The 22,712-nt window shown below is 36.7% G+C and overlaps 1 protein-coding gene across 1 annotated transcript; it reads left to right on the forward strand.

Annotated features, from left to right (window-relative positions):
- Window positions 1-740: 740 nt before the first annotated feature.
- Window positions 741-9,388, forward strand: fgf5 (fibroblast growth factor 5). Its single transcript, XM_088630835.1, has 3 exons — window positions 741-1,349; window positions 2,447-2,550; window positions 7,528-9,388. Exons 1-3 carry the CDS (start codon window positions 1,133-1,135, stop codon window positions 7,891-7,893), a joined length of 687 nt encoding a protein of 228 aa, XP_088486961.1. The 5' UTR covers window positions 741-1,132; the 3' UTR covers window positions 7,894-9,388.
- Window positions 9,389-22,712: the final 13,324 nt, after the last annotated feature.

Consider the following 22,712-nt stretch of genomic DNA (forward strand, 5'->3'; position numbering starts at 1 on the left):
ATCAGTCATGTTAAAAAAAGGAAAAATACTAATTTGTTTTTGATCTACAATTAATGAAGATGGAAGAGCCCATTTTTATGTTTCCTACATATTCTCAAGTAAAAAAAATACAATAAAAATAGGCATAACGAATTTGAATATAACTATAAAGGTTTCTAAATTTCAATTAATCATTTGCATTTCTAGTTCTTAGTAAAATACTAAGAATTTATAATTATATAATTCTCCACTCAAAAATAATTAGCCTTTCCTATATTTTGAATATAGATAATATATGAATCTTGATCTTTACAGTATATACTGTATTTAGTCCATTTTTTCAGTCCTGTAGTTGCTAAAAAGCATCATTTCACTTTACCGAGTGCATCAATAACTCAAGATAACAATCGTATTAAAATATTAAGCTCATATCAAACATGCCTGATAGATAGCGGTAACGTTCATTTTCGGGTAAAGGTGTACCCGGAAGCATCGAACATAGAAACAGAGAAACTTTGAAAAGTAATGTTGCTCTTTTTCTGACCCTGGAGATCCGGGGGACTGAAAGTAAGTCCTGGAAGAACACCATCTAACCAGACTTGTACAGTACATCTATTTTAAACCTCTTATAGTCCCTAAGGATTGTTGTAAATCTTTCATGCTGCACAGTTTAAAAGATTGTCACTTCAAGATAGTCTCTGTGAAATGACTCCTTTCCTTTGATTTTCTGGAAATCCGTTTTCTGTTTGTTATACATTTATTTGTAGATTTTGCCAAACTGTTAAAATGTGTTCTCTCTTGCGCAAAACACTGTGCATATTGCGATCCGACAAGGTTTTAGTGATGGCAAGTGCTCAGATTAAGTTACTTTTTTCTTTTTAGGTGGCTCATTATTGAGCAGGTCTATTATTTTGGGGGAAAAATCGGGATGAGAGATCGTCCTTCAAAACTCAGGCATGCATCAAGCAATGAGATCATTTGTGTTATAAATATCTCCGTGCCAGCAGAACTACTCTAGCTACAGTACAGCAGCCAGGGTTATGCCTACCAGAGCAGCAACTACAAGCGTGTGCACACAAGTGCACAGACCACAGGATCAACAGCAAAATGCTGGTGCTGATCTAGAACAAACATACCGTCCCTTTTTGGAAGAATGTGCTGTCCTTTCTGCATTTTCATTTTCGCTCATTTAATTTGCATCGTGCCCGTGACAGGATCTGAAAACGTTCCATTGAAGGATCAACTTCTCGAAGACAGTAGCAATTCAGGGCGCAGGACTGGCAGACTTTACTGTAGGGTTGGCATTGGCTTTCATCTCCAGATTCACCCCGATGGCAGAGTTAATGGGAGTCATGAACCCGACGAATTAAGTAAGTTGATGCATTTAAAATTTGATTATACTGTACGTTGGTGATGAGAAAGACAACTATTAACATAGTTTGCGAATAAAACAAGATAGGAGGAAATTTTCGAATTACAGTTTTTTGCTTTCGCTACCCTCCATTCATTATCTACGCTGTTTTAATATATTCAACAATCAAATGTTAAATTAATTACATTTTAAGTTAAAAGTGTATTTCAGGTCAATGTTCTTTATTTAAACGTTTAAAGATTAATATAATATGGTTTCAGGTCACAGAAATCAAGTACTGGCAGCAGTAACATGATAAATATCCATAATTAAGAATAAGTGTTGAAATGCTACTACAATTTTGATTTACATTCTTTTGAAGATATTGGTTTAATCCTGAGAAAAAGCTGGATGCATGACACTTTACTGAAAAGTTAAAGACAAGGTAGCAAATCAGCCTATATTTGCACTGTATGTGATTCCAATAAATTATTAATTGAGCACGAACTGATGTGTCCTATTAGTTTTCTGGCTTCATTCCTTGCTTGTTCCTGTTTTAGTAATAGCAGGTATGTGGATAGCAGGTGCAACTCTACGGAAGAGAATGTTTTAGCTAGAAACCAATGTGGCTGTGTCTTATCCAATGCAATGCATCAAATGGTTGTCATAAGCCATGAATTTAGGAAAGTAATATTCACATTCTTTTTTGCATGACTGTATCATTGTGATAGGTTATATATTCTAAGCCTTTAATCCTTAAACAACTATATTTATCATTATTCAATTTAATTAAATTTAATAGTAAATTTATCTTTTTTCTTTTGTTTTAAAAACCATAATAAATTGCAGACTATGCACAGTTGACACCAGTGATACCTTCCCAATAATCCTATCCCAGGTCAGTTTTGATCCCTGCAATGAGCAGCAGTCCCATAAACTAAATTTATTCATCTCATCCATGTAATGTATAAGATAGAAAATAAATTGAAATATAAAGGTATTTTTTGCAGTTTTGAGTTTCTATTTGAGTGTAATTATATTTAATTATATTACTAGAGGGATATACTTTAGTAATTGTATGGCAATAGTCTAATGGCTATTATTTTTCCTTTGCAGGTATTTTAGAGCTGTTTGCAGTGTCTCAAGGAGTTGTAGGAATTCGAGGAGTTTTCAGTAACAGATATTTAGCCATGAATAAAAAGGGAAGGCTCCATGCAATTGTAAGTAATAAAATATTATTTTCAAGATAGTAAATGAAACAGGTGAAGGGAAAATTAAAGTGATATGAATAGTACCTTTTTTCATTCTGGCATTTTGTGTCATGGAAATGTAAATGGTGCTTTTGGCTTTCTTGAGTAGTTTTCAAAACTAAATGTATAGTTCAAAATTGTAAAGGGTGTGATTGACAGTAAGCATGTTAAACAGTCTATTAACATATTTATTGGTTGGCTTAGAAATACAACTGGAAAGCATTGTTAACTGTTAACTCTAAGCAAATATCATGGCTAATGCAAATACTGTATAGTTCAGGTGGGAAGCTGCGTCATCATGCGTAGGCTGCATGCGTACACCTGAAGAAGCCTCCACGGCCGAAACGTTGTGTTCTCTTTCTTCTTTTTTTCAGCATGGAATAAACCTATTACTTGTTCTTTTAATGCAAATATATAATAATAATAATAATAATAATAATAATAATAATAATAATAATAATAATAATTGCTTACACTTATATAGTGCTTTTCTCGACACTCCACTCAAAGCGCTTTACAGGTAATGGGGACTCCCCTCCACCACCACCAATGTGCAGCATCCACCTGGATGATGTGACGGCAGCCATAGTGCGCCAGAACGCTCACCACACATCAGCTATCAGTGGGGAGGAGAGCAGAGTAATGTAGCCAATTCAAAGAGGGGGATTATTAGGAGGCCATGATTGGTAAGGGCCAATGGGGAAATTTGGCCAGGACGCCGGGGTTACACCCCTACTCTTTTCGAGAAACGCCCTGGGATTTTTAATGACCACAGAGAGTCAGGACCTCGGTTTTACGTCTCATCCGAAGGACGGCGCCTGTTTACAGTATAGTGTCCCCGTCACTATACTGGGGCATTAGGACCCACATGGACCGCAGGGTGAGCGCCCCCTGCTGGCCCCACTAGCACCTCTTCCATATGCAGATTCTGTTGTAAAACTATTACTTTACTTTTTATGGAAGCATAAAATCTGCTTTACCTATCATTGTATATTCTATTTTATATCCCTGCCAGTTCTGAAAAAAATAAAATCCTGTTTGAATGAAGCAAACTACCCTACTGGTAGAAGCAGTCTATTAGCATGTGTAAATGGAAATCAAAGATTACAAACACCCTGTAACTGCAGATAGCAAACAAAGGAAGAAAGTCAAACAACAAGAATACACAAACAAAGAAAATGTACTATAGAACCTATATCCTCACAACATGTCAATAACATTTTGATGCAATGTGTACAGTACATTGCAGAAATATCCTGTTGTGAATTTTCCGCTATTTTCTCTTGAAATTCTGATGCTGAAGGAACTGATGCTAGACAGAGATGTACAGTATTTTACATCTGTGTCCAAATCAGTTCCCAGACCTTTATAAAGAGGTATGTTAGAACTAGTTTTATAATTCTCTAAAATGCAAAACAGCACAAAAATCTGGATTGACCATTTGCTGTATACTACAGTAGTATGCATTAGTTCAAAAACACTGTTGCTTTTTTGATGCTTTAAAGTTTTACATTTAAATATACATTAAAATACCCCATATAACATTATACTGAGCTTACCATGTTTTTCATCAATTGTATCACAATGATGGAGAGGTATTTACAAATAAGCTAACTAGAAAAAGGGTGATGAAATAATTGAAATGAAGATAATCACACAGACTAAGTCACAGTGGTACCCCTCAAAAATCCTTGTTGGTACTGTACTGTATATGCAGCTATAAATGCAGCTGTATCTGATCCATCATTGCTGAATTAGGTTTTTTAACTACTTGAACATTATAGTTAAGCTATGCTGGCTTATTTGATGTTGGCTTGGTACCTTAGGTGTTCTTAACTTATTCAATTAGTCACTTTTAATGTAGCATGAACTTTCAGTATTTCTCAGGATCGTAATGTCTGTTTTGGAAGTTTCCATTACAGTGGTTAAAAAAATATCAGAGTGTGCAGACATTAAGTAGAAAGCACTGGAATGTAGGCATTTGTCTCCTGTACAACATATTATACATTATATTACCAGGTACACTTGAGAAATAAAAATGGCTGCCAAGTGTGCTTTTGTGTAGCAACCTTTCAATGTTTTTACATATTTACATACTTTTAAAACAGTGATTAAAACCCTTTTGCATCCTGCAATAAAGATCTTTGAAATTTAAGTCAAATTTGTAAAGGCATTCTATAAGTACACTAAGCAGTTCTGTTTCCTACAAGTCATTCTACACATCTTTTCTTATCAGTTCGAAGCAGCAATTGTTTTGAAAAAAGGTACTGTGGTTGTAAATTCCCAGTCATTGCACAGTGTGCAATGCAACACAATTGCAACTTCAAACCATATTAACATTATTTCATATTTGCTGGAGATATTTTGTGCTGCAAATAAAAAAATGTTCCAATTTTTCTGTCTTACTAATGAAACATTTTGTTTTAATTTTTCTACCTACTGTATGTTAACTTGTTTAGACTGTACTCCAAAAATTTTAGAAGTCCAAACATAAGTCTCGTTGCTCCAAATTCTAACAATGTTTAAGTTGGTATAGATAGTTCCAGTAAGTCACAGCAGCAAGAAGACTAAATGGCATGTTTAGAAACTATTATAATTTCCTAATTTTCTGCTATACTGCACTTTGCAACAGAGCAGAACTGATTTATTATTTTAAAATGCAATTTTACTGTTATGTAAGGCAGTGTTCAAATATATACTGCCTTGGCAATATTTTATAATTTCCCACCGAAGGTATTTCTAGAAACTTGCCAATAGAGAAACTTTAAACAGGGTGGATATGTATTATATTAACATTGCTGTGGTGCCTTGAAAAGTTCGATGCTATAGTACTTTTCGAAATGGACTGAGAAATAACTTTATTTCTATTTATCTAACTAATGCTAAAACAATTTAAAACAACCGACCAGATTAGTTTTACACTTTTTACCCGTAGTCTGAAGCTTGTATTGGTCTGGTTGGTACATGTGTATATTTTTATGTCAGAATGTTACAACAGAATAATGTTCTCTACATACAGTGAAGAAAATGATTTATCAATTAATTGAACCAGCATACATTCCTAGTCAAATGTTGACCAAAATGTACTTCTATTTATGTAAACATAAATTAGTTAACATTGTAGACTTAAAGTAGATGTTTTGTAGATTGAGATTTTGTTCAAATCCCTGTTGCCCTCTTGGTTAAATTACAAAATGAATGCAAAAATCATATCTTCCTTTTTTGCTGTCCTAGTTGTATAAAGTTGTTTCATGGATTAATGAGTTTTTACCAGTAAAATTGATTCCTTGGTACTGTTACTCACTAGTTCTTTGATAGAAAAGCCATTCTGATGACTCTAAATTGAACAACTGTAGAGATAAAAGTAAGCCTTACAACTATATTTAACACATTTTAAACTTACTGTATTTTTAACAATCTATTTTCTCAACTTGTTTTTCTTCTCTGCTTGGTCCTATTCATTAGCCTTCTTTATACATGGTAACCCAATCAATCCCCAAAGTTACCTGTTTTTCCCTGTTGGTCATACATTTTTATAGCATTTGGCATAGTTTTAATGTGTTTTGCCTTAACTTGACTAGGTTTATGATTAGTGCATTGAGTAACAGTAAATCATATATATTCAGATGTATCTTCATAGATCAACAGATCTATTAATGTGTTGGTATACTATCAAATGTAGCCTGATATCAAACGTGATGAAATACTAAATATTAAATCTTTTAAAATTCATTTTTGAAAGGCATCCAATTATGTATTCTCAACAGCATAATAAAAATAAACAATTACTGCTGTATTTCACATGTAAATAATGTACCATTTGTAGCCTGAAAACTGTAAAGGACTGTAGATGTTTGTGACTAAATTAAAACAATCAAACCAAAAAAGAAGCATTTTGTAAGCACTGTTTCATTGTTGTGTAGTGCCTTTTCACCATGAAAGTGTAAAACACAGAGAATTTGTACTCTTGACAGAAATGAGAACAACAGACTTTTCAAAATATTGAAGTTAATATACAATGAGAATGTCTGTCAATATTTTAGCTTATTTTGAAAGTATTGCAAGGTTTTTCTGAATATGTTATGTAAGTCAGTAATACAAATGATACAGTATATATACTGTGTGTTTACTCTCCCCTGCCATGTAGGGGTTGTGCAGGCATATGGAATACCTACCAATCTCATAATGAAAATCCTTGTTTAAATGGGTCACTAGATAAATGAGTATTAGATTCCAAGATAAATTGTACGTCTTTGGAATAAATCCATTTGGCAGTGTCATTTTCTGCCTTCTTAGGGATACTAAGAAATTTCATCATAGATTTTACACATGGATTCCAACACAGAAATGTGTTATTCCCCTAACAGAGGAATGATCTAATGTGCTTGTTTAACATTTTTCAGTTTCTTATCGTGCAACCAGCAGATAAGTACAGTTGCTAACAGCCAGTATGAAATATTCAGCTACAGTAGCACCTCAAGATGTTCAAGCACCTTACCATTAACATTGTAAAATATCTTACCCAGTGTTTAATTCTGAAATGGTTGTTTGATGAGAAATTTCCTGAAAAAGGATGTGGGTGATTGTTATTTCTTGTGTACAGCAATTATCTAATTAAAGGCCTTAATTAAAAAAACAATTGAGGTAACCTGGTAACAAAATTCCCAGATGTGAGGAAAGTATAAGAGCTGCATGTTATTATTAAATATACTTTTGTTTTTACTATAGGTGGCTGTCAATGTCACACTTAAGTTTTTTGGCTCCTAGTCTTCTATTTGTTTACATCATCATCAACTACTGTATGTTTGTTCACCTTTACTGTCTTTTGAAAAACTGTTATTTTTTTAATGTTCTTCAACATGAAGCCTGGGAAGGCTCTTTCAAATCTGTGAATGACTCTTTTAAATTTGTATATTTTTCATTATTATTTTTTGTTTATTTTATTAGGGAAAATTCACTGATGATTGCAAGTTCAGGGAGAGATTTCAAGAGAACAGTTACAACACGTATGCCTCAGTGACACACAAGAACCACAGGACTGGAAGGGAATGGTTTGTGGCTCTGAACAAAAGAGGAAAAGCAAAGATGGGGTCCAGCCCCCGTGTAAAATCCCAGCATGTCTCTACGCATTTCCTGCCCAGATTCAACTTGCAAGAGAAAAGTGAACGGGGTTTTACAATCACAGACAAGAGCAGAGAAAGGAAAAAGCCACTGCCTTCAACACCAAAGCCTCCTGCACCAAAGGTTAACATGGACATTGGACAGAAACGTGTTAGAGTAGTAAAATACTGGCCCAAGTTCAGATTTGGATAAAAGTCTTAGGAAGACTGACTGGGATAACATAGAAATGGTACAGAGCTGGACTTGTTCTTAAAAAGGAGCATACACTGTAGCTTGGCTCAGAGAAAAAATGCTTTTCCAATACAAGAAGCATTCCAATCAGCAAATTATGTACAAGAAAAGGGGCTCACATAAATTCATATGACAAGAAGCTCAGAAAAATTATACAATTTATATATTGCTGCTGTCTTCTTTAAAACTATTCAGAGTGGTCTTTCTTTCTTCCAAAAGAAAAGTGGATAATTTATAGCTTGGTCATTATTAGGTCTTTAATTTGGACCTTTCAAGAAAACACACCTGCTGGTATAACATCAAAATATAGTTTACAAACCAAGCATTTTGACTGTCGATTACAACAAATACATAAGCTTTTTATTGCCTGCACTAAAGACGTCACAGTTTTTGTTCTTGGTTTAAATAGAAATGTTCTTTTTATTTTCATTTTAGGATCTTAAAAACAATTTTCCTTTATAGTTTTTTTTTTATTAAATGCTGTAAATGCATTCAAAACATTTATCTAGAAACAGACATACTAAAAATAAATGTTTATTTTGTGAAATATGCCCCATAAAAGTCTTGCCATGTTTGTTATTTATGAGCTGAAATGTGAATTAGATCATTTAACCTCTGAGCCCAGGTTTTCTTTTCCAGAACAGCTGGAAGGATGAACTACAGACTGTCCATCAAAACTAACATTTTAGACCTGGCTGTTTAAAATATTCCTGTCGTGACCCTGTAACATTCCTTCCAGGGAAGTTCCACAGGGATAAAGATGCCTTGCAAGAGGGCGACATGTTTTGAAGACAGCTCAAACCATAGGTGTATCAGATGGCAGCCATCAAGGTCACGGTCCATTATCAAACAGTGCCATCATTAAATAACCAGCCTGTGAAATCTGCCCCCCAGGGACTTAGGTCAAAAAGGCAATGATTCCTGTGGTGATGTTTACAAGTGAAACAAATGACTTGAAGGCTATAATGAAATGCATTGTTCTTTAAAAAGATTCTGTGTCATGTAATTCACTCTTGTATAATTATTGCAGCCATGAAATTATATTTTGCCTGACTTTCCAACTTTGTGGAAGACTTTTTTTAATAGTAGATACTTTTGTGAGTAATGGATAGTTACAAATTTCCCAAAACATTTTTATATAGTAAAATCATTATTTCTTACTGAATCAGATTGTTATTATAATAAAATAATGAATTGGGAAACTTTGTGCCTTTTATCATATATTTTAGTTTGATTTCGAACAACAGTATTTAGCAAGTAATGACAAAATAATAGATATGAAAACCAGAACTCTAGTGTATGTGTTCTAATTAAATGACCACCATTCTGAATGTATTGCATGATTCTACAGAGTAAAAATATTTTTTGTTGAAGTGTACTCCTCTTGCTTTCCATAAATGTGTCTTTGAGTATGAAACTCATAATTCCATAATAAAAGGAATAATTAAAAAATAAATGGACATGTTTTTACACTTTTAATGCTGCCAAAAGATTTATATATTGCAGGTCAAAAGTTTGGGAAGGAGGGGGTGAAGACCTTGTTACATATTCTTCATTCCAGTCCCTGGATTATTAATATCTTTCCAGATAGCTATCTCTTTAAAATATTCCATACTTAATGGAAGAAGTGGTTGTCTTGTTGGTGCAGTGACAACAACATGATCTCCCCTTCTTTTCTACAGCTTGGGAGAGTCTGTATTCTGTAACATAAATCAGGTTAGGGTACTTATATTGGGTTCTCTAAAAAGACATTTTTTCCATACTTTTTGCCAGCAGTTTGAATCTTAATTCAAAAGCAATCTTTCAACTTACAATATTTTATGGGCCAGACTTTTGCAATTTATCAGAAAAGTCTGTTCTGTTGATTCGAAGACACTAGACCTAAAAAAAAGCCTAGGTTTAGGTTAACAAAAACCTCAAATGTATTTTTTTCTTATTATTATTTCTTATATCTTACTTTTTATTGTTTATTCTTATTCCTCAGTTTTCAAATCATTCATGACTACAGTATATTTGAAATGAACTTTGTACCTCCAATGGCACATGGTAGGGAATCATAGCATTTTATTATTTCTTTGTTTAATTAGAATATTTCAATATATTAAAATGATTAGTACTAAAGTCGATTTTTTAAACATTTGTATAATATATTAAAGGTGTAGGGAATATCATTCTAAATGTTTTTCACACTTTATGAAAATGTTTGAAAAGTGAAAAGGCATGAAGCTACTATACGTAAGCTGACCATCTCAGCACAAACATACAGTATGGTAAAACTGTAGTCCCTTGATTGTGATAGCATAGCTCCAAAGCAGGGAATCAGTAAGAGCAAATGTCTGCTAATATTTATAGAAAACATTGATGTAGTTGTTGTTACAGCATTAAGTACCGTCATATAAGAACCAGTTCCAAGAGTTAGATCACCAGAATTCATCCTGCATATGCATTTAATGTTAGAATACAACTTGGATATTTGCTTTCTAACGTTAATTACTGATTATGTTCCCTCAAGACATTTTTCAACACCAAGAGAACTATCAAATGTCTCATTTAGTAAATGACCCTGCCCAGAGTGTAAAATAAATGGTACTACTTGCCGATCACAAATTGGCCGAAAATTTCTTGAGTAGATAAATAATAGAAAGCATTTCTTAAATGCTACTAAAGAAACATTATAGCATTTTTTTATGTTTAAAAGCATCTGCTTAAAACCATGTAAAGCTTTTTTTTATTTCATGTTATACTCAATATTTTAGTAATTCAGTACTATAATTGTATGCAGACATTTTTTAAAAGTAGTCTTTAAATAAGGTGTGAATGCCACAGATGTCTATATTTTAGCATCCTGAAAATGTTTACATAACTTTTTACAACTAAAGTCCCAATTCACTCTGTACTATTTGGTCACTCTGTCAGTGTCTTTTGCTTTTCAAGCTTATACTGTATACTGTAGTTAATAAAGCAAAAATAGTATAAATGTATTATTAAACTGTTTGCCATTCAAAAAACATTTCTAATTATGATTTTACATGCTACCATTCACAAGAACAACATGGAAGCTTAATCAGATGATTTATGTCATGTTTCCTATTATTTTAAGACACATTCATTTCAAGTGTTAAATTCCCCATTTATAACAAGAAAAGACACAGAACTGAAATTCCAAAAGGATATTTTATCTGCACTTTACCAGCCACAGACAATTAAAGTTAATAAGGGCTCGGTGAAGCATACTGCCAAGTGAAGTGCCTAATCTAACAAACAATTCACAAAAACATTTTAAATAAAACTCTTCATTAATCCGCAGACCCAGGGGAGCCATCTGCATATTGATGGATATCAAGACATAATGAGCATGTACTGTGCTTTTAGGGATTGTAAGAAAATACTGAAGTGAATCTGTGCTTTTCTTTAAATTTGCCTTGTAGAAATCCTATAAAAATAAAAAAAATTGGAATGAAAAGAGTACATGTGAAAATGAGTACTAAAGTATCTGCAGCCTCAAATGCATTTAAACTGGGAAGGTTAATGGAAATAATATGTTAGTACACACCACAATCTTATGTAAAGTATGTCTCTAATTTTTCCTGGTACCTAATGATGGGTGAGGCCCAGGTATGTACTTCACAGAGAACATGCAGAGTACAATCCCACACTGGCACAGTATCACCACCAATCTCACACTTCCTGAACTACTCAGTCCACTTTTTTCCTCATTATAGTCTGCACTTAATGATATTGTGGCACTGCACAGGCCTAGTGTACCAGGCCAGTGCCTCTGACTCTGACAATGCTTTCCTGATTAATGCATCACAAACATTAGGCTTTGATCAGTGAAGGTATGTTCCTGCCAGTGGTGATATTCCACTGGCTGCTTGTACATTCTTCTGTTAGACCTGTTATGTACCTGTCTCCTACATTGTAGTGTTGTAGAGCTTATCTCACTTGAATGTGTTCACTGCCAAAAGGTTGTCACCATGGATGTGTCTGTGTCAGGATGGTGATGCCTCTGGAGCAGCAGAGTAGTTAAATAGGTGAAATCTTGGTACAGATCTGTTGGAGTTCCAAGCCATGCACTTGAATCTTGAACACTTCCTCTAAAGACAAGCATACATGTATGATTGTGAGAACAGACAACATTATGGTGTGGTATAACATATATAAATCACCAGGTTGGTCTGCATTGGTTTGATCTCCTAGTGAGTGTTGAGTGTTGTTTGCATCCAGTGGTCAATGGGACTGTTATGGACATGGACTGGCAGTATGACCTTTTTGTTTCACATTAATGTACCCACGTTTAGCAGGCACCCTCCTGAGCTTTGTTTGACATGGTATCAGTGGTGTACATGGTTTGCTTGGGCATTAATGTGCACACTTGCCACATTCTAGAAATTCAACGCAGCTTGCTCTCAGCATTAGGAAATTCATTCTGAGCCTTCACCAGCTTACCTTTCACCTCCATTTCCAGCGCTTTGAAATGCTTCTTCTGTTTTGGGCATGGGTACACATGCTAGCCATATGCCAATCTCTGTATTTCAAATGAAAGGGAACAATTAGTAACTCACATAATATTGGATACCTCAAGGAGAAATGTAGTCAATACCTACTGTGTGTTACAGTTCCAGCATCCCTCCATCAGAGGGCACCCCAACCTCTAGGCCTACTTCATCTGTGCAGCTGAGGCGCAGATCAAGCAGACAGCAGTAGCCAATTCCTGCTTGCCCAGTGTCCCTACCTCACCATGCCTCCCCTCCCTAAACCTATTTAAACCCCTCTCTTTGTTCAAGCTGTGCTCAGTATTGTTTTCAACTCTTCAAACTCTTGAGCTAGCCTTTGCTGAACCCTTCCTGGACTCCTTGCCCGACTTTTGGTTTTTGGCCTGTTTCCTTGATACTTAATTTGTGTTCTGGCTTTGGACGTTCACTCACCTCTTGACCCTGGCCTTGGATCTCCCTAATTTACTGTCTTAGGATTTTTGTGACCTTGAAACCCACATCCATTCCTTGTTTTCAGAGCTGTGACCAGCTTTACACTGTGGTGACTCCCTAGATGGCCTCTGAATAAAAAAAAAATGATACTGTCTCTCCAATCTCATGAGGATGTAAGTTGAGTGATGTGAGACAGGAGGGTTTGTGGCTGTGTTTGAAGTGGCTGTGTTTGAAACACTCCTCATAAAATTTATCTTTCAGGTAACCACAGCTCATTACTGTTTATATCTAGTGTATGTGCTGTATAAAAGTGCATTATAATAAAAAAAAAATCTTCCTTTTATTGCAATAAAGCTAAGCATTTCAGTTATCTTGGACTCACAACATAACGGGATGCAATTTTTGTTAATGTGAAATATAAAAATGACATCATAAAGTTCAGTGGAACCTGCTTCTATTTTAGTTCATGCAACTGCTTTGAAACATAAGTTTACTTGGAATTACCAGCATGCTATTGCCTCCCAGCAAAAAACCAGGGATGAAATATTGCAAGAAAAACTGTAATGTTTTTGACAATCTCACATCTCAGTAATCATCCCCTTGGCTTTAAAGCTAGAAGTGTTTACTCTGCCAGTTGTCACAAACTTTATCTAAACTCTAAGTGACACTTTATAGTCACCTATAGCTGTAACAATATTCATACAATATACTGATCGTACTGCAGTTTGTTGACTTGTATGCTATTGTGTCGACATACTGTATCTGTGGATATGACTTCATGTGATTTGCACATGTGGCATGTTGGGAATTGTAGTCTTTTTTCATGAATTCAATTCACGTGGCCAATGGTTTAAAACAACTGTATACGCTGTAAAAGGAAATATGTTCCATTTTAAAGAGACCATACCTAATAATGATAACAGAGTTAGATAACCTTTAAACCTTTAAAGTGCTGTAGACTGAAGCCTTTGTGCTGCTTAATCTCAAGATGTACAGTAACTGTTATGGTGTGTTCCTGAGGTTCTAGGGCCATAGCGAAATGCAAACCAAGCTCCAGGCGCAGGCTCACAGAGCTCTTCAGGAAAAGCTATTCAGAGATAAATTAATAAAGCAGTCTGATATATTATAAAAACCACTAGAAAATGCTAAGACTGAACCTGTGTGTAATAGTATACAGTTGACATAAAACCAACATCACACATGTATGACTTGCAATATTAGGCAATAAACAGTATAATCACAATTATATTTCACATTGTATTAACAGTTACAACAGATATAATTTTGAAAAAACAATCTGAAATCTTTTAGCTGTGTGCACTGAGAGTATAAAGTGAGTATTTGGGGCACTATTTAACAAAGTGAGATTACTCTCAGTTAATTAAATATGTTGACGTCTGGATTTTCAGTTTCACAAGGCAGGATCAAATTGTATCCAGTTGGGAATTAGCCATGTGAAATTGGCCCGTCTACATACAGTACGAACAATGAAACTCCTCTCATTTGTTTGTGTTCCATATTTGCTGGTTTGTTCCATTAAAAGTAGTATTTTGTTGCCAAGCGTTTTATTTTTCACCTTATTAGAAGTCAGCTGTTGGATCGTTTCTGCTGAGAATTCTGAGGTGCTGGTAAAGTGTTTGCTATGCAGCTGAATTCTGTTGCCCCACTGCTTAACTCCTCAGAGGGGCTAACCGCTATTGATTTAAGTAGACATATTCATTTAGTACCCCAATTTAGGGAAACCAAGGTAGATTCATATTTAGCATTTTTGAGTATATTGTTGCAGCTTCGTCCTAGCCAAAGGATGCCTGGTCTCTGTTGTTGCAGTGTCAGTTTTCTGGAATGGCTCAGAATTCTGCATTGACTTTAGCGGAAGGTTTGAATTATGATACTGTTAAGGCAGTGGTGTTGCACTCCTATGAATTAGTCACTGAGGCCCACTGTCTGAGCACTTTTTTAACATTCAACTTGGTGAAGTCTGAATTTAGTAAAGTGATTGCGACTTATCTGGGTGGGTCAAGTTCAACTTTGCCCTGTAGATACTAAAGTGACTGTGATTGTTAATTTCCTGTTCCCATCACTAAAACTCCTTAATTTTTTTGGATTAGCTTGATGCCATTGTAATTATTGTAAAAATACATCTACTGTAGTATCGTCTGTAACCAGCCTGCTTAATCCCTCTCAAGTACTGAGTGTCAGTGAGTTTTTCAAACTGTTAAGGTTCTGCTGTGTAACATACTGTACTTAGCTCCCCCAGATTTTACACTACTGTTTAAATTAGAGGTACTGTAGATTCTAGTGCTGCAGGTGCTGGCACGGTTCTGATACGGGAGTATCAAAATGGAATTCACCCTGTTTTTTTTTATAAGAAATTCAGTAAAAATCATGTAAATTATTCTACCATTTAAAGGTTTATTTAATTAAAATCTTCTGCCATTGGTTGTTTGTACTGATCACAATTCTTTGACATTTTCTTCATCATATGTACTGTATAACCATAATCAACGACTGATGCTCTTGTCACTTGTGTTACAGGGTTAGGTCCTAGAAATGATATTTTAGGACATTGATGGTTCTCAGGCAGTGGTGTATATTTCTAGGGATGTTATGGGGGGAAAGGGTAATGTTGGAGAGCTGGGTAAGTATTTGATTTATTTTTTTTATTTCTTCTAGGTTAGTTTTTTCAGTGTAGTCAGTTTAAGACTTTCTCTTGGCATTTCCACTACTGTTGTTTTTCTGGAAAGGGAGTTAGTGGATGAAGAACTGTTTACTAGAATAGTTTAGTAGATTTTGTATGTGCTTCCTACAGTAGCATTCAAGGCCGATGCAAACACATTTTTGATTTAGTTTGACTTGGCATTAAACAACTGGAGGTTGTTGGTCTGATCTGGCTGGAAGAACTGTGTTTTACTCCCACCATTGTAAGTATTCACATATTTACTCATTAATACCTGATGAAGGCTCCACAGCTGAAAAGTTGTGTTTTTTTTCCCTTTCAGCCTATGCATGTTGACACAAACTTTGTATGCTTATTCATATTCAGTCATGTGTTATTGATATTATTTTCCTTTTTACATGTAATATTGTGATATTTATTAAATTAATAAATATGTCAAAATACCATGTACATCTTTCATTTTATTTAAATATTACAGAAAGGGGGGGGGGGGGGTTCCAGGCCTTTTATGGCAAATTTGCTGCCAGTGTCCTTCCCCCCATAGTAAGCACAAAGTCCTTCACAGTACCTGCTCTACAGTGGTGGTCTGGGTCCCTCCCAATTGTATAGGCTCATCTTTTCAGTAGAAAGGGTATCAGGTGGTGCTGGCACTGGGGTTATAGAGGACAGGGACACTGGGAGCCTTTCTGAGTTTTTCGGGGAAAACATCAGGCATCTCTCTTGGCAAAGCTCCTGCAGGTGTATGTCCAGAATAATGGCCAGTGTGGTAAGGACATCAAAGGTGCCAGGCAAGTCCCTTCATGCCAGCTCATTCTTCAGGTTTTCTGACAGCCCTGCTCAAAATGGGGCACAGAGGGCCTCTTCCCCCCATCTACATTTAATAGCCATGGTATGGAATTGTATGGCATATGAGTGCACAGGCATGGCTTCCTGCCTGAGGTGGAGAAGTTTGTGAGTGAACTTGGCAGCTCAGCCTGGTGCATCAAACACAAGTGGAATGCCTTGGTAAACTGGGCAGAACTGATAGAGAGGGGGAGAGGGGGTCTACTCTCTCCCACAGGGCAGACACTCACGCCAGAGCTTCCCAGGTCAGCACACGTGCCTGGTCTGAAGGGAAAGAGGATGGCTACATGGTGAAATCTATGCTGCACTGTGTCGGGAATCACTTTCAGCCATCTGAGTATGGAAGGTGGGGGGTGCACATCTGGGGTTCTGTCACACAGGGTCCCGGCACCAGATCTGGAACTCGAAGAGAAGTAGGGTCTTCGGGAGGAGAAATGGAATGCTCTGATAAAGCTGGGTGATATGCAGAAACTACAAGGGTGGAGATGGTTTACATCATGTTTTGCATCAGAACTCGCATTTCCTGGGCAGTTTCCTTTAGTTCTGCTGAATATGTCTCCTGAATTTTCAGGGCTCCATCATGGTGATCCGAGATCCGGGGCAGATCTCCAAGACCAGATGGATTTAATTTCTTTGATTCCCACATTCTGTTATGATGCAATTTGATCAGGCTGACAGCTGCGGTCAAAAGACTGACAGAGATCAGGGGCTCTGTGATTCTCGGCAGCTGGAGGAGAAAGTTATGAGCTCAGGACTTGGTAGAGAGAGCTGATTAGGAGAGGAGTGATGACTGGGTTATGACGGAAACAAAAAAAAGAGTGACTGAAAGTTGGTGCAGAACTTCAGACAAAGTAGCTTTCAGGTTTTCAGGTTACAGGACTCAGCTTACTAGTTTTAAGTTTCAAAACTCTCTTCAAGTTTTCAGGCTTCTGTGCTGACGAGTAGAGATGAAGTGCAGCACTTCCTGAAAAGGCTCACAATATCAGAGTACCAATTAAGTGACAAAATACAATATTAAATAGTGGGGATTAATTGCATGATTGAGTGGATGATTGGAAGATTGAAAGAGAACTTGGTGTACAGACATGCAACTTAAACACGTTTGAATGTGATTGTTTGTGAGAATATTGCTGTGTCCTGGTTCAACCGATGACTATGATCTGTTTACCATCTGGGATGACAAAGAGTCTTTTTTTTGTTAAAAGTGCAAGTAGTGCATTGGCTATGAAGTGAACATAGGATCTTCTACTCCACAGGGGCAATGCTACCACTGAAACAAATCATCATTCAGTTTGAGAGCCTTGTCCACAAAAGAAAATGTTGTTAAAATAAGGATGATGCAGATGTTTACAAAGAAAGTGGAATATGCTACCACTACCAGCTATACTGTAGAAATATATTTAGATCTATAAGTTAATATTATTAATGAAATTCAGAAACTATTTTTACTTTCAGTTGCCGGAATGTCTGTAGTAGCTTGATTCCATATTAATATTAATATTCCATATTAATATAACATGAACTTGAACTTGAACTTGAACTTGAACTTTATTGCCATATGTAACCGGTACTGGTACAATGGAATTCTTACTTACAGAAAGTCTCTCGATTATAAAACAAGTGTAAAAAACAAAACAAAGTGCAAACAGTGCATCAAGACAATGTACAAACAAACAATAGACAATGTGCAAGTAAACATGCAGACAGTTTGACTGTAAACAATACAGACGTGTAAACAATGACTTGTTTACTTCTTTATACTGTATTAACTGAATTTAGAAATGTACTACAACTTTTTAACAACTGTTATGACAGCAAGTATTCATAGAAAAGCATTATAGTTTTTTATAAAGTATATAAAGTTTATGTAGTTAGAATGAGCTTTTTCAAAATAACTACAGTAAATGACTGAGTTAAAGACTGATGCAGAAAATGTTTATGAAGATGTGGAATACCGTTGTGTACTTTATTTTGTTAATAGCTATATACAGTATGAAAAATATTTATATTCATACATTAATATAATTTATGAATTTCAGCCATTTATACTTCTGTCAGCTACCAAAAAGTTATCTTTAGTTACTTAATGGCACATTAATGTTCCATATTAACTGCGTTTAAAGATGTACAGTATGGAAACAGAGTAAATGAAGCAATTGTTTCGCTAACATCTAAGGCATCACATGTGCTACCTATTGATCATCTTTGGAGATGTACTGTACACCTTGCAGTGTTGTACTACCTCTAACACAACACTGAATTTTAACATGCATTCTGAGTGGTTGCATCTGTAATTAGCTGCTACAGGCTTTTGTCCTCTGATGGTCTTATCACCCTGTATAACACCTGACCTACAGATTTTTAGTCTCAACCTGGGAAAGTTGTATTCCCCAAAATGAAACAGGAAGCATAGCCTCATGATTCTTGTTCTCATTCTCGTCCCGATGATGATGATGATGATGTTAACCCTTTTTTCCCTCGCAACAAGTTCTTTATATCATCCACAACACCTGTGCACCCACACACGAGACAAAACATTTATATGACATCATTTCTGTTTCATAATATTATCAGTCTATTGATCTATTCATGACACATATCGAACCCATGACAAAAAAAATATCTCCAAGGGACACACACTCACAGGTCATATGAACACCATGGATGCCAGTTATCCAAAAATCCAGTGTCTCAAAGGAGCAATCCAGCATTGCTGGTCTCTGAAAACAGCTCTAGTGGGTGACCTGGCAGGGCTCCTTCCACCACAGCAAAGAAAGTGTTTAGTCATCCGGTGGTCTTGGGCATCCACTTCAGTCTTGGGGGAGCTGAACAATATGGTCACTTACAAGTATATACTCCTCTCTACCCTGCTTTCTCCAGGTCCAGCAGCAGGAGGAGCAGAGGAGAACAATGTCAGAGCCTTCCTCTACTGATCTTTGTAGAGTTCCATTCTGATACCAGAGTCCTTTCCTCTCTGTAATACTGCAGTCTGTGTCTCCTACATTATTTTCTGACTCTCCTCCTCTGTACAGTATGTTCCCTGATTGGGGCTTATGAGGCTATTTTCTTGCCAGAGCTCAGGACCCTCAGGTGGATTGGAAAGGTTCTTGTGATATCTTGGGTGGGCCAGAGCTAATTGTTTTGGGTTAATTAATGAACTGGCTGTATGCAGACAGGCATCTGTAATAATACACTGTCTGTTCTTCTCCTAGCCTAGTCCTCCTCTGGCCCGGAACTGATCTTCACTCACTCAGCATCACCACACACCTCTGCCATCTGTGTGCCATCTCTTACTGTGCGATATTGAGTAATATCTGCCCCCTCCCCATCAATTTTTTTCACTGCAGTTTTTGTTCAGACTAATTTTGGAGAACTCTTCTAAAGAACTCTTTCTTACTCCTAAATGCACATGTGGCTAAATTGATCTTAGTCCAAGTGTGCTTTTCTGAGTGCCCTTCACTGTGTTTTTATATATGAAGCAGAGGAGGTAATATTGCCCATGTTACCCACTCTTTAGTCAGTTTTATATCTTATGTTTTCTTGACCCAGAGACAAAAATATGTACTCATTCTGAATTTGCTTCAAAACAAACTAGGCACAAAGAAACTCCAAAATCCAGATTATGAGTTAATTAGTTATTAGTGCTAATAACACATAGCATGTGTAAAGGCATAGCTGGTTTAGACAAGATCTCAGTCTTGTCTAGACCATGTTCCCCCAAAATACTTGTGGAACAATCTGCTGCCCTTGTAATCTGAACAGTTGCAGAAAGACAATTAGTCAGGTGACTGTAGGCATTCCAGGACATTTGATGAATCTGCTATCTGGAAGTCAGAAGGTCTGTGTGCACTATTCACCCGAGGCGAAAGAACTGACCATGAACCTGATGAACTTGTGAGCTTTGTGGTAAAAGAAACTAATAAATGAATTTTTGAGAAGAGTCTCAGTAGAGCCAGTAGTTTTGAAAAGTAAGTGATATACTGAATTATTTGGAAGCCAGTATGTACAGTAGTTTAGCTGCCCTGTATAATAGAAAGGAATTGTGTGAAGTTAAATCAAAAGCTCAAACTGGAACTAGGCTTTTGCTTGGTGTTTGTTTGGGTTTCTGCTGGGGGTGCTTTCCCCTCACTGTGATATAAATTTGCAGGTGTGTGTTTTTGGTGAGCTACCTTTTTGAAAGATCCAGTTGTGACACGCCCAGTGGGTGTTATGCTAGTTATGGAGAAAACTAGCATAACTAGGCTTTTGCTTGGTGTTTGTTTGGGTTTCTGCTGGGGGTGCTTTCCCCTCACTGTGATATAAATTTGCAGGTGTGTGTTTTTGGTGAGCTACCTTTTTGAAAGATCCAGTTGTGACACGCCCAGTGGGTGTTATGCTAGTTATGGAGAAAACCTATCTAGGCTGCATGACATGTTGAAAGGTAGGCTCCCTGGGTCAAGAAAACATAAGATATAAAACTGACTAAAAAGTGGGTAACATGGGCAATATTACTTCCTCTGCTTCATATATAAAAACACAGTGAAAGGCACTCAGAAAAGCATGCTTGGACTAAGATAAATTTAGTCACGTGTATTTTGGAGAAGAGGTCTTTCAATGTAGACTTTTCTCTCAAATTAATCTGAACAAAAATGCAGACAGTCTTCTGCAGAGCATACAAAGACCCTAAACAACTAAAAAACCCTAAACAATAATTGTTAGGGATTGAACTGAAATTATATTGGATGGATTTATTACTCCAAATGCAAGAAAAGATTAGTGAATTGAGAAAATAGAACAGTTTGCCCCGAAAATGTATAAGCTATGAGTTTGAACACAAAAAGTACCTTGATCATATTCCATACTCGATTATATGTTTATTAAACTAAAATTTATCCAATCATGGTTTCATGAAATTAATGAAAATGCTAGAAATTGTATCCTTATCTAAAATGATATATTTCTGTCAAGATGGTTACCAGATTACTTTGCTAGCATGTAATTGTCACGACCACCAGCCAGCGGAGATCATTTCACAAAAGAGGTAACCAGTAGCAGCAGTGAATAATGTTAACAAGCGCCGCCGCACATGTTAATCCATCAGCACATGCTCTACCGAGCAGCACTATTTAAACCATCCTAACACCCTTCCTGCTGCTCGGTATTGAGTTAACTCCCTGAGAACTCTACCTGGCGATTCCTAAACCTTGTGTCACTCTGGATTATGGACTACCCCTTTTGCCTTTTGACTTCGTACCTCGCCTCTTGATTCGGATTGTTTGCCACCTGTGTCTGTCCTGGATTTCAATCTACCTTACTCTCCTTGACCTTCCTTCCTCTCATTGACCACGATCTCGCCTCTCAATTTCGGATTGTTTGTTGCCATGATTACTGGCTACTCCTGCAGCTGCACAGGATCCATACCTCCTCATTAGTGTATCCTAACAGTAATTAAAAGTGGTGTCTTGAAAGTTCATTACATTGATGTTATGTGCATGTCACAGTTAAGCACTCCATTCCATCCATTGCCCCCTGTCCTCATCAGTCTGGCTCTATAGACGATAGGGGATGGACTGGGTGATGTTGCCAGGTCTGTTTGGAGAACTTCAACACATACTGTTTGGATACTGTAACTTACAGTACATACACATACTTGGAAATACACTTTCCTAAGTGGACTATATCTCAGAGAGCTAGGTTATGATGAATAACCTAGCATATTTTGATATTACAAAACATTAGGAAGAATCTATTTGTCCAGTATGTGATAAAGATTAAAACTCATAAAGAAAAAAAAGTGTCCATGGTGCGCTGGTGTTCAGGGGAGGTGTGGCTGAGGCAAACAATCCGAGGAAATCCGAGGCAAAGCCGAGTGTGTAGAAAATGTCCAAGACTGGGTAATCCATCCTAAAAAAAACAGAGTTAAAAGCCGGAGCGGGATCCGGCGGAGGGTCGGGGAAATAAAAAGGGGGTAACGGGACTAGACGCTCCCTGATCCCGGACCCAGATGGTCAGGACGCCGTTGTGAAGCCTATGCCGTCAAGTCGCTCCTGGACTTGCGGGTAGGCGGGCTGCCGGGCACCCATCTTCCAAAGCTGAGCCCCGATAGGCAGGAACGTCTGGTTTATATATAATGGGGGGCTGGAATTGGAGGCAGGTGCGGGAGATGAGTAGGAAACAGGGAAGGGCTGGAGTGTCCCTAAGAGGAGGGGTTTACGATCATGACAATAAGAGCCAGCACCAGAAAAGTGAATAATTTATGATTATGGGCATAAGAAAGTAGATTTAAATGTTTATTTTAGAAAATATCTAGTGAGTAGAATAAATGGTTAAGTTTGTGTGACAGAGTCTGTTCC

Source organism: Lepisosteus platostomus, chromosome 4, assembly GCF_059453375.1.
Source record: "Lepisosteus platostomus isolate fLepPlt1 chromosome 4, fLepPlt1.hap1, whole genome shotgun sequence".
Taxonomy (NCBI): Eukaryota; Metazoa; Chordata; class Actinopteri; order Semionotiformes; family Lepisosteidae; genus Lepisosteus; species Lepisosteus platostomus.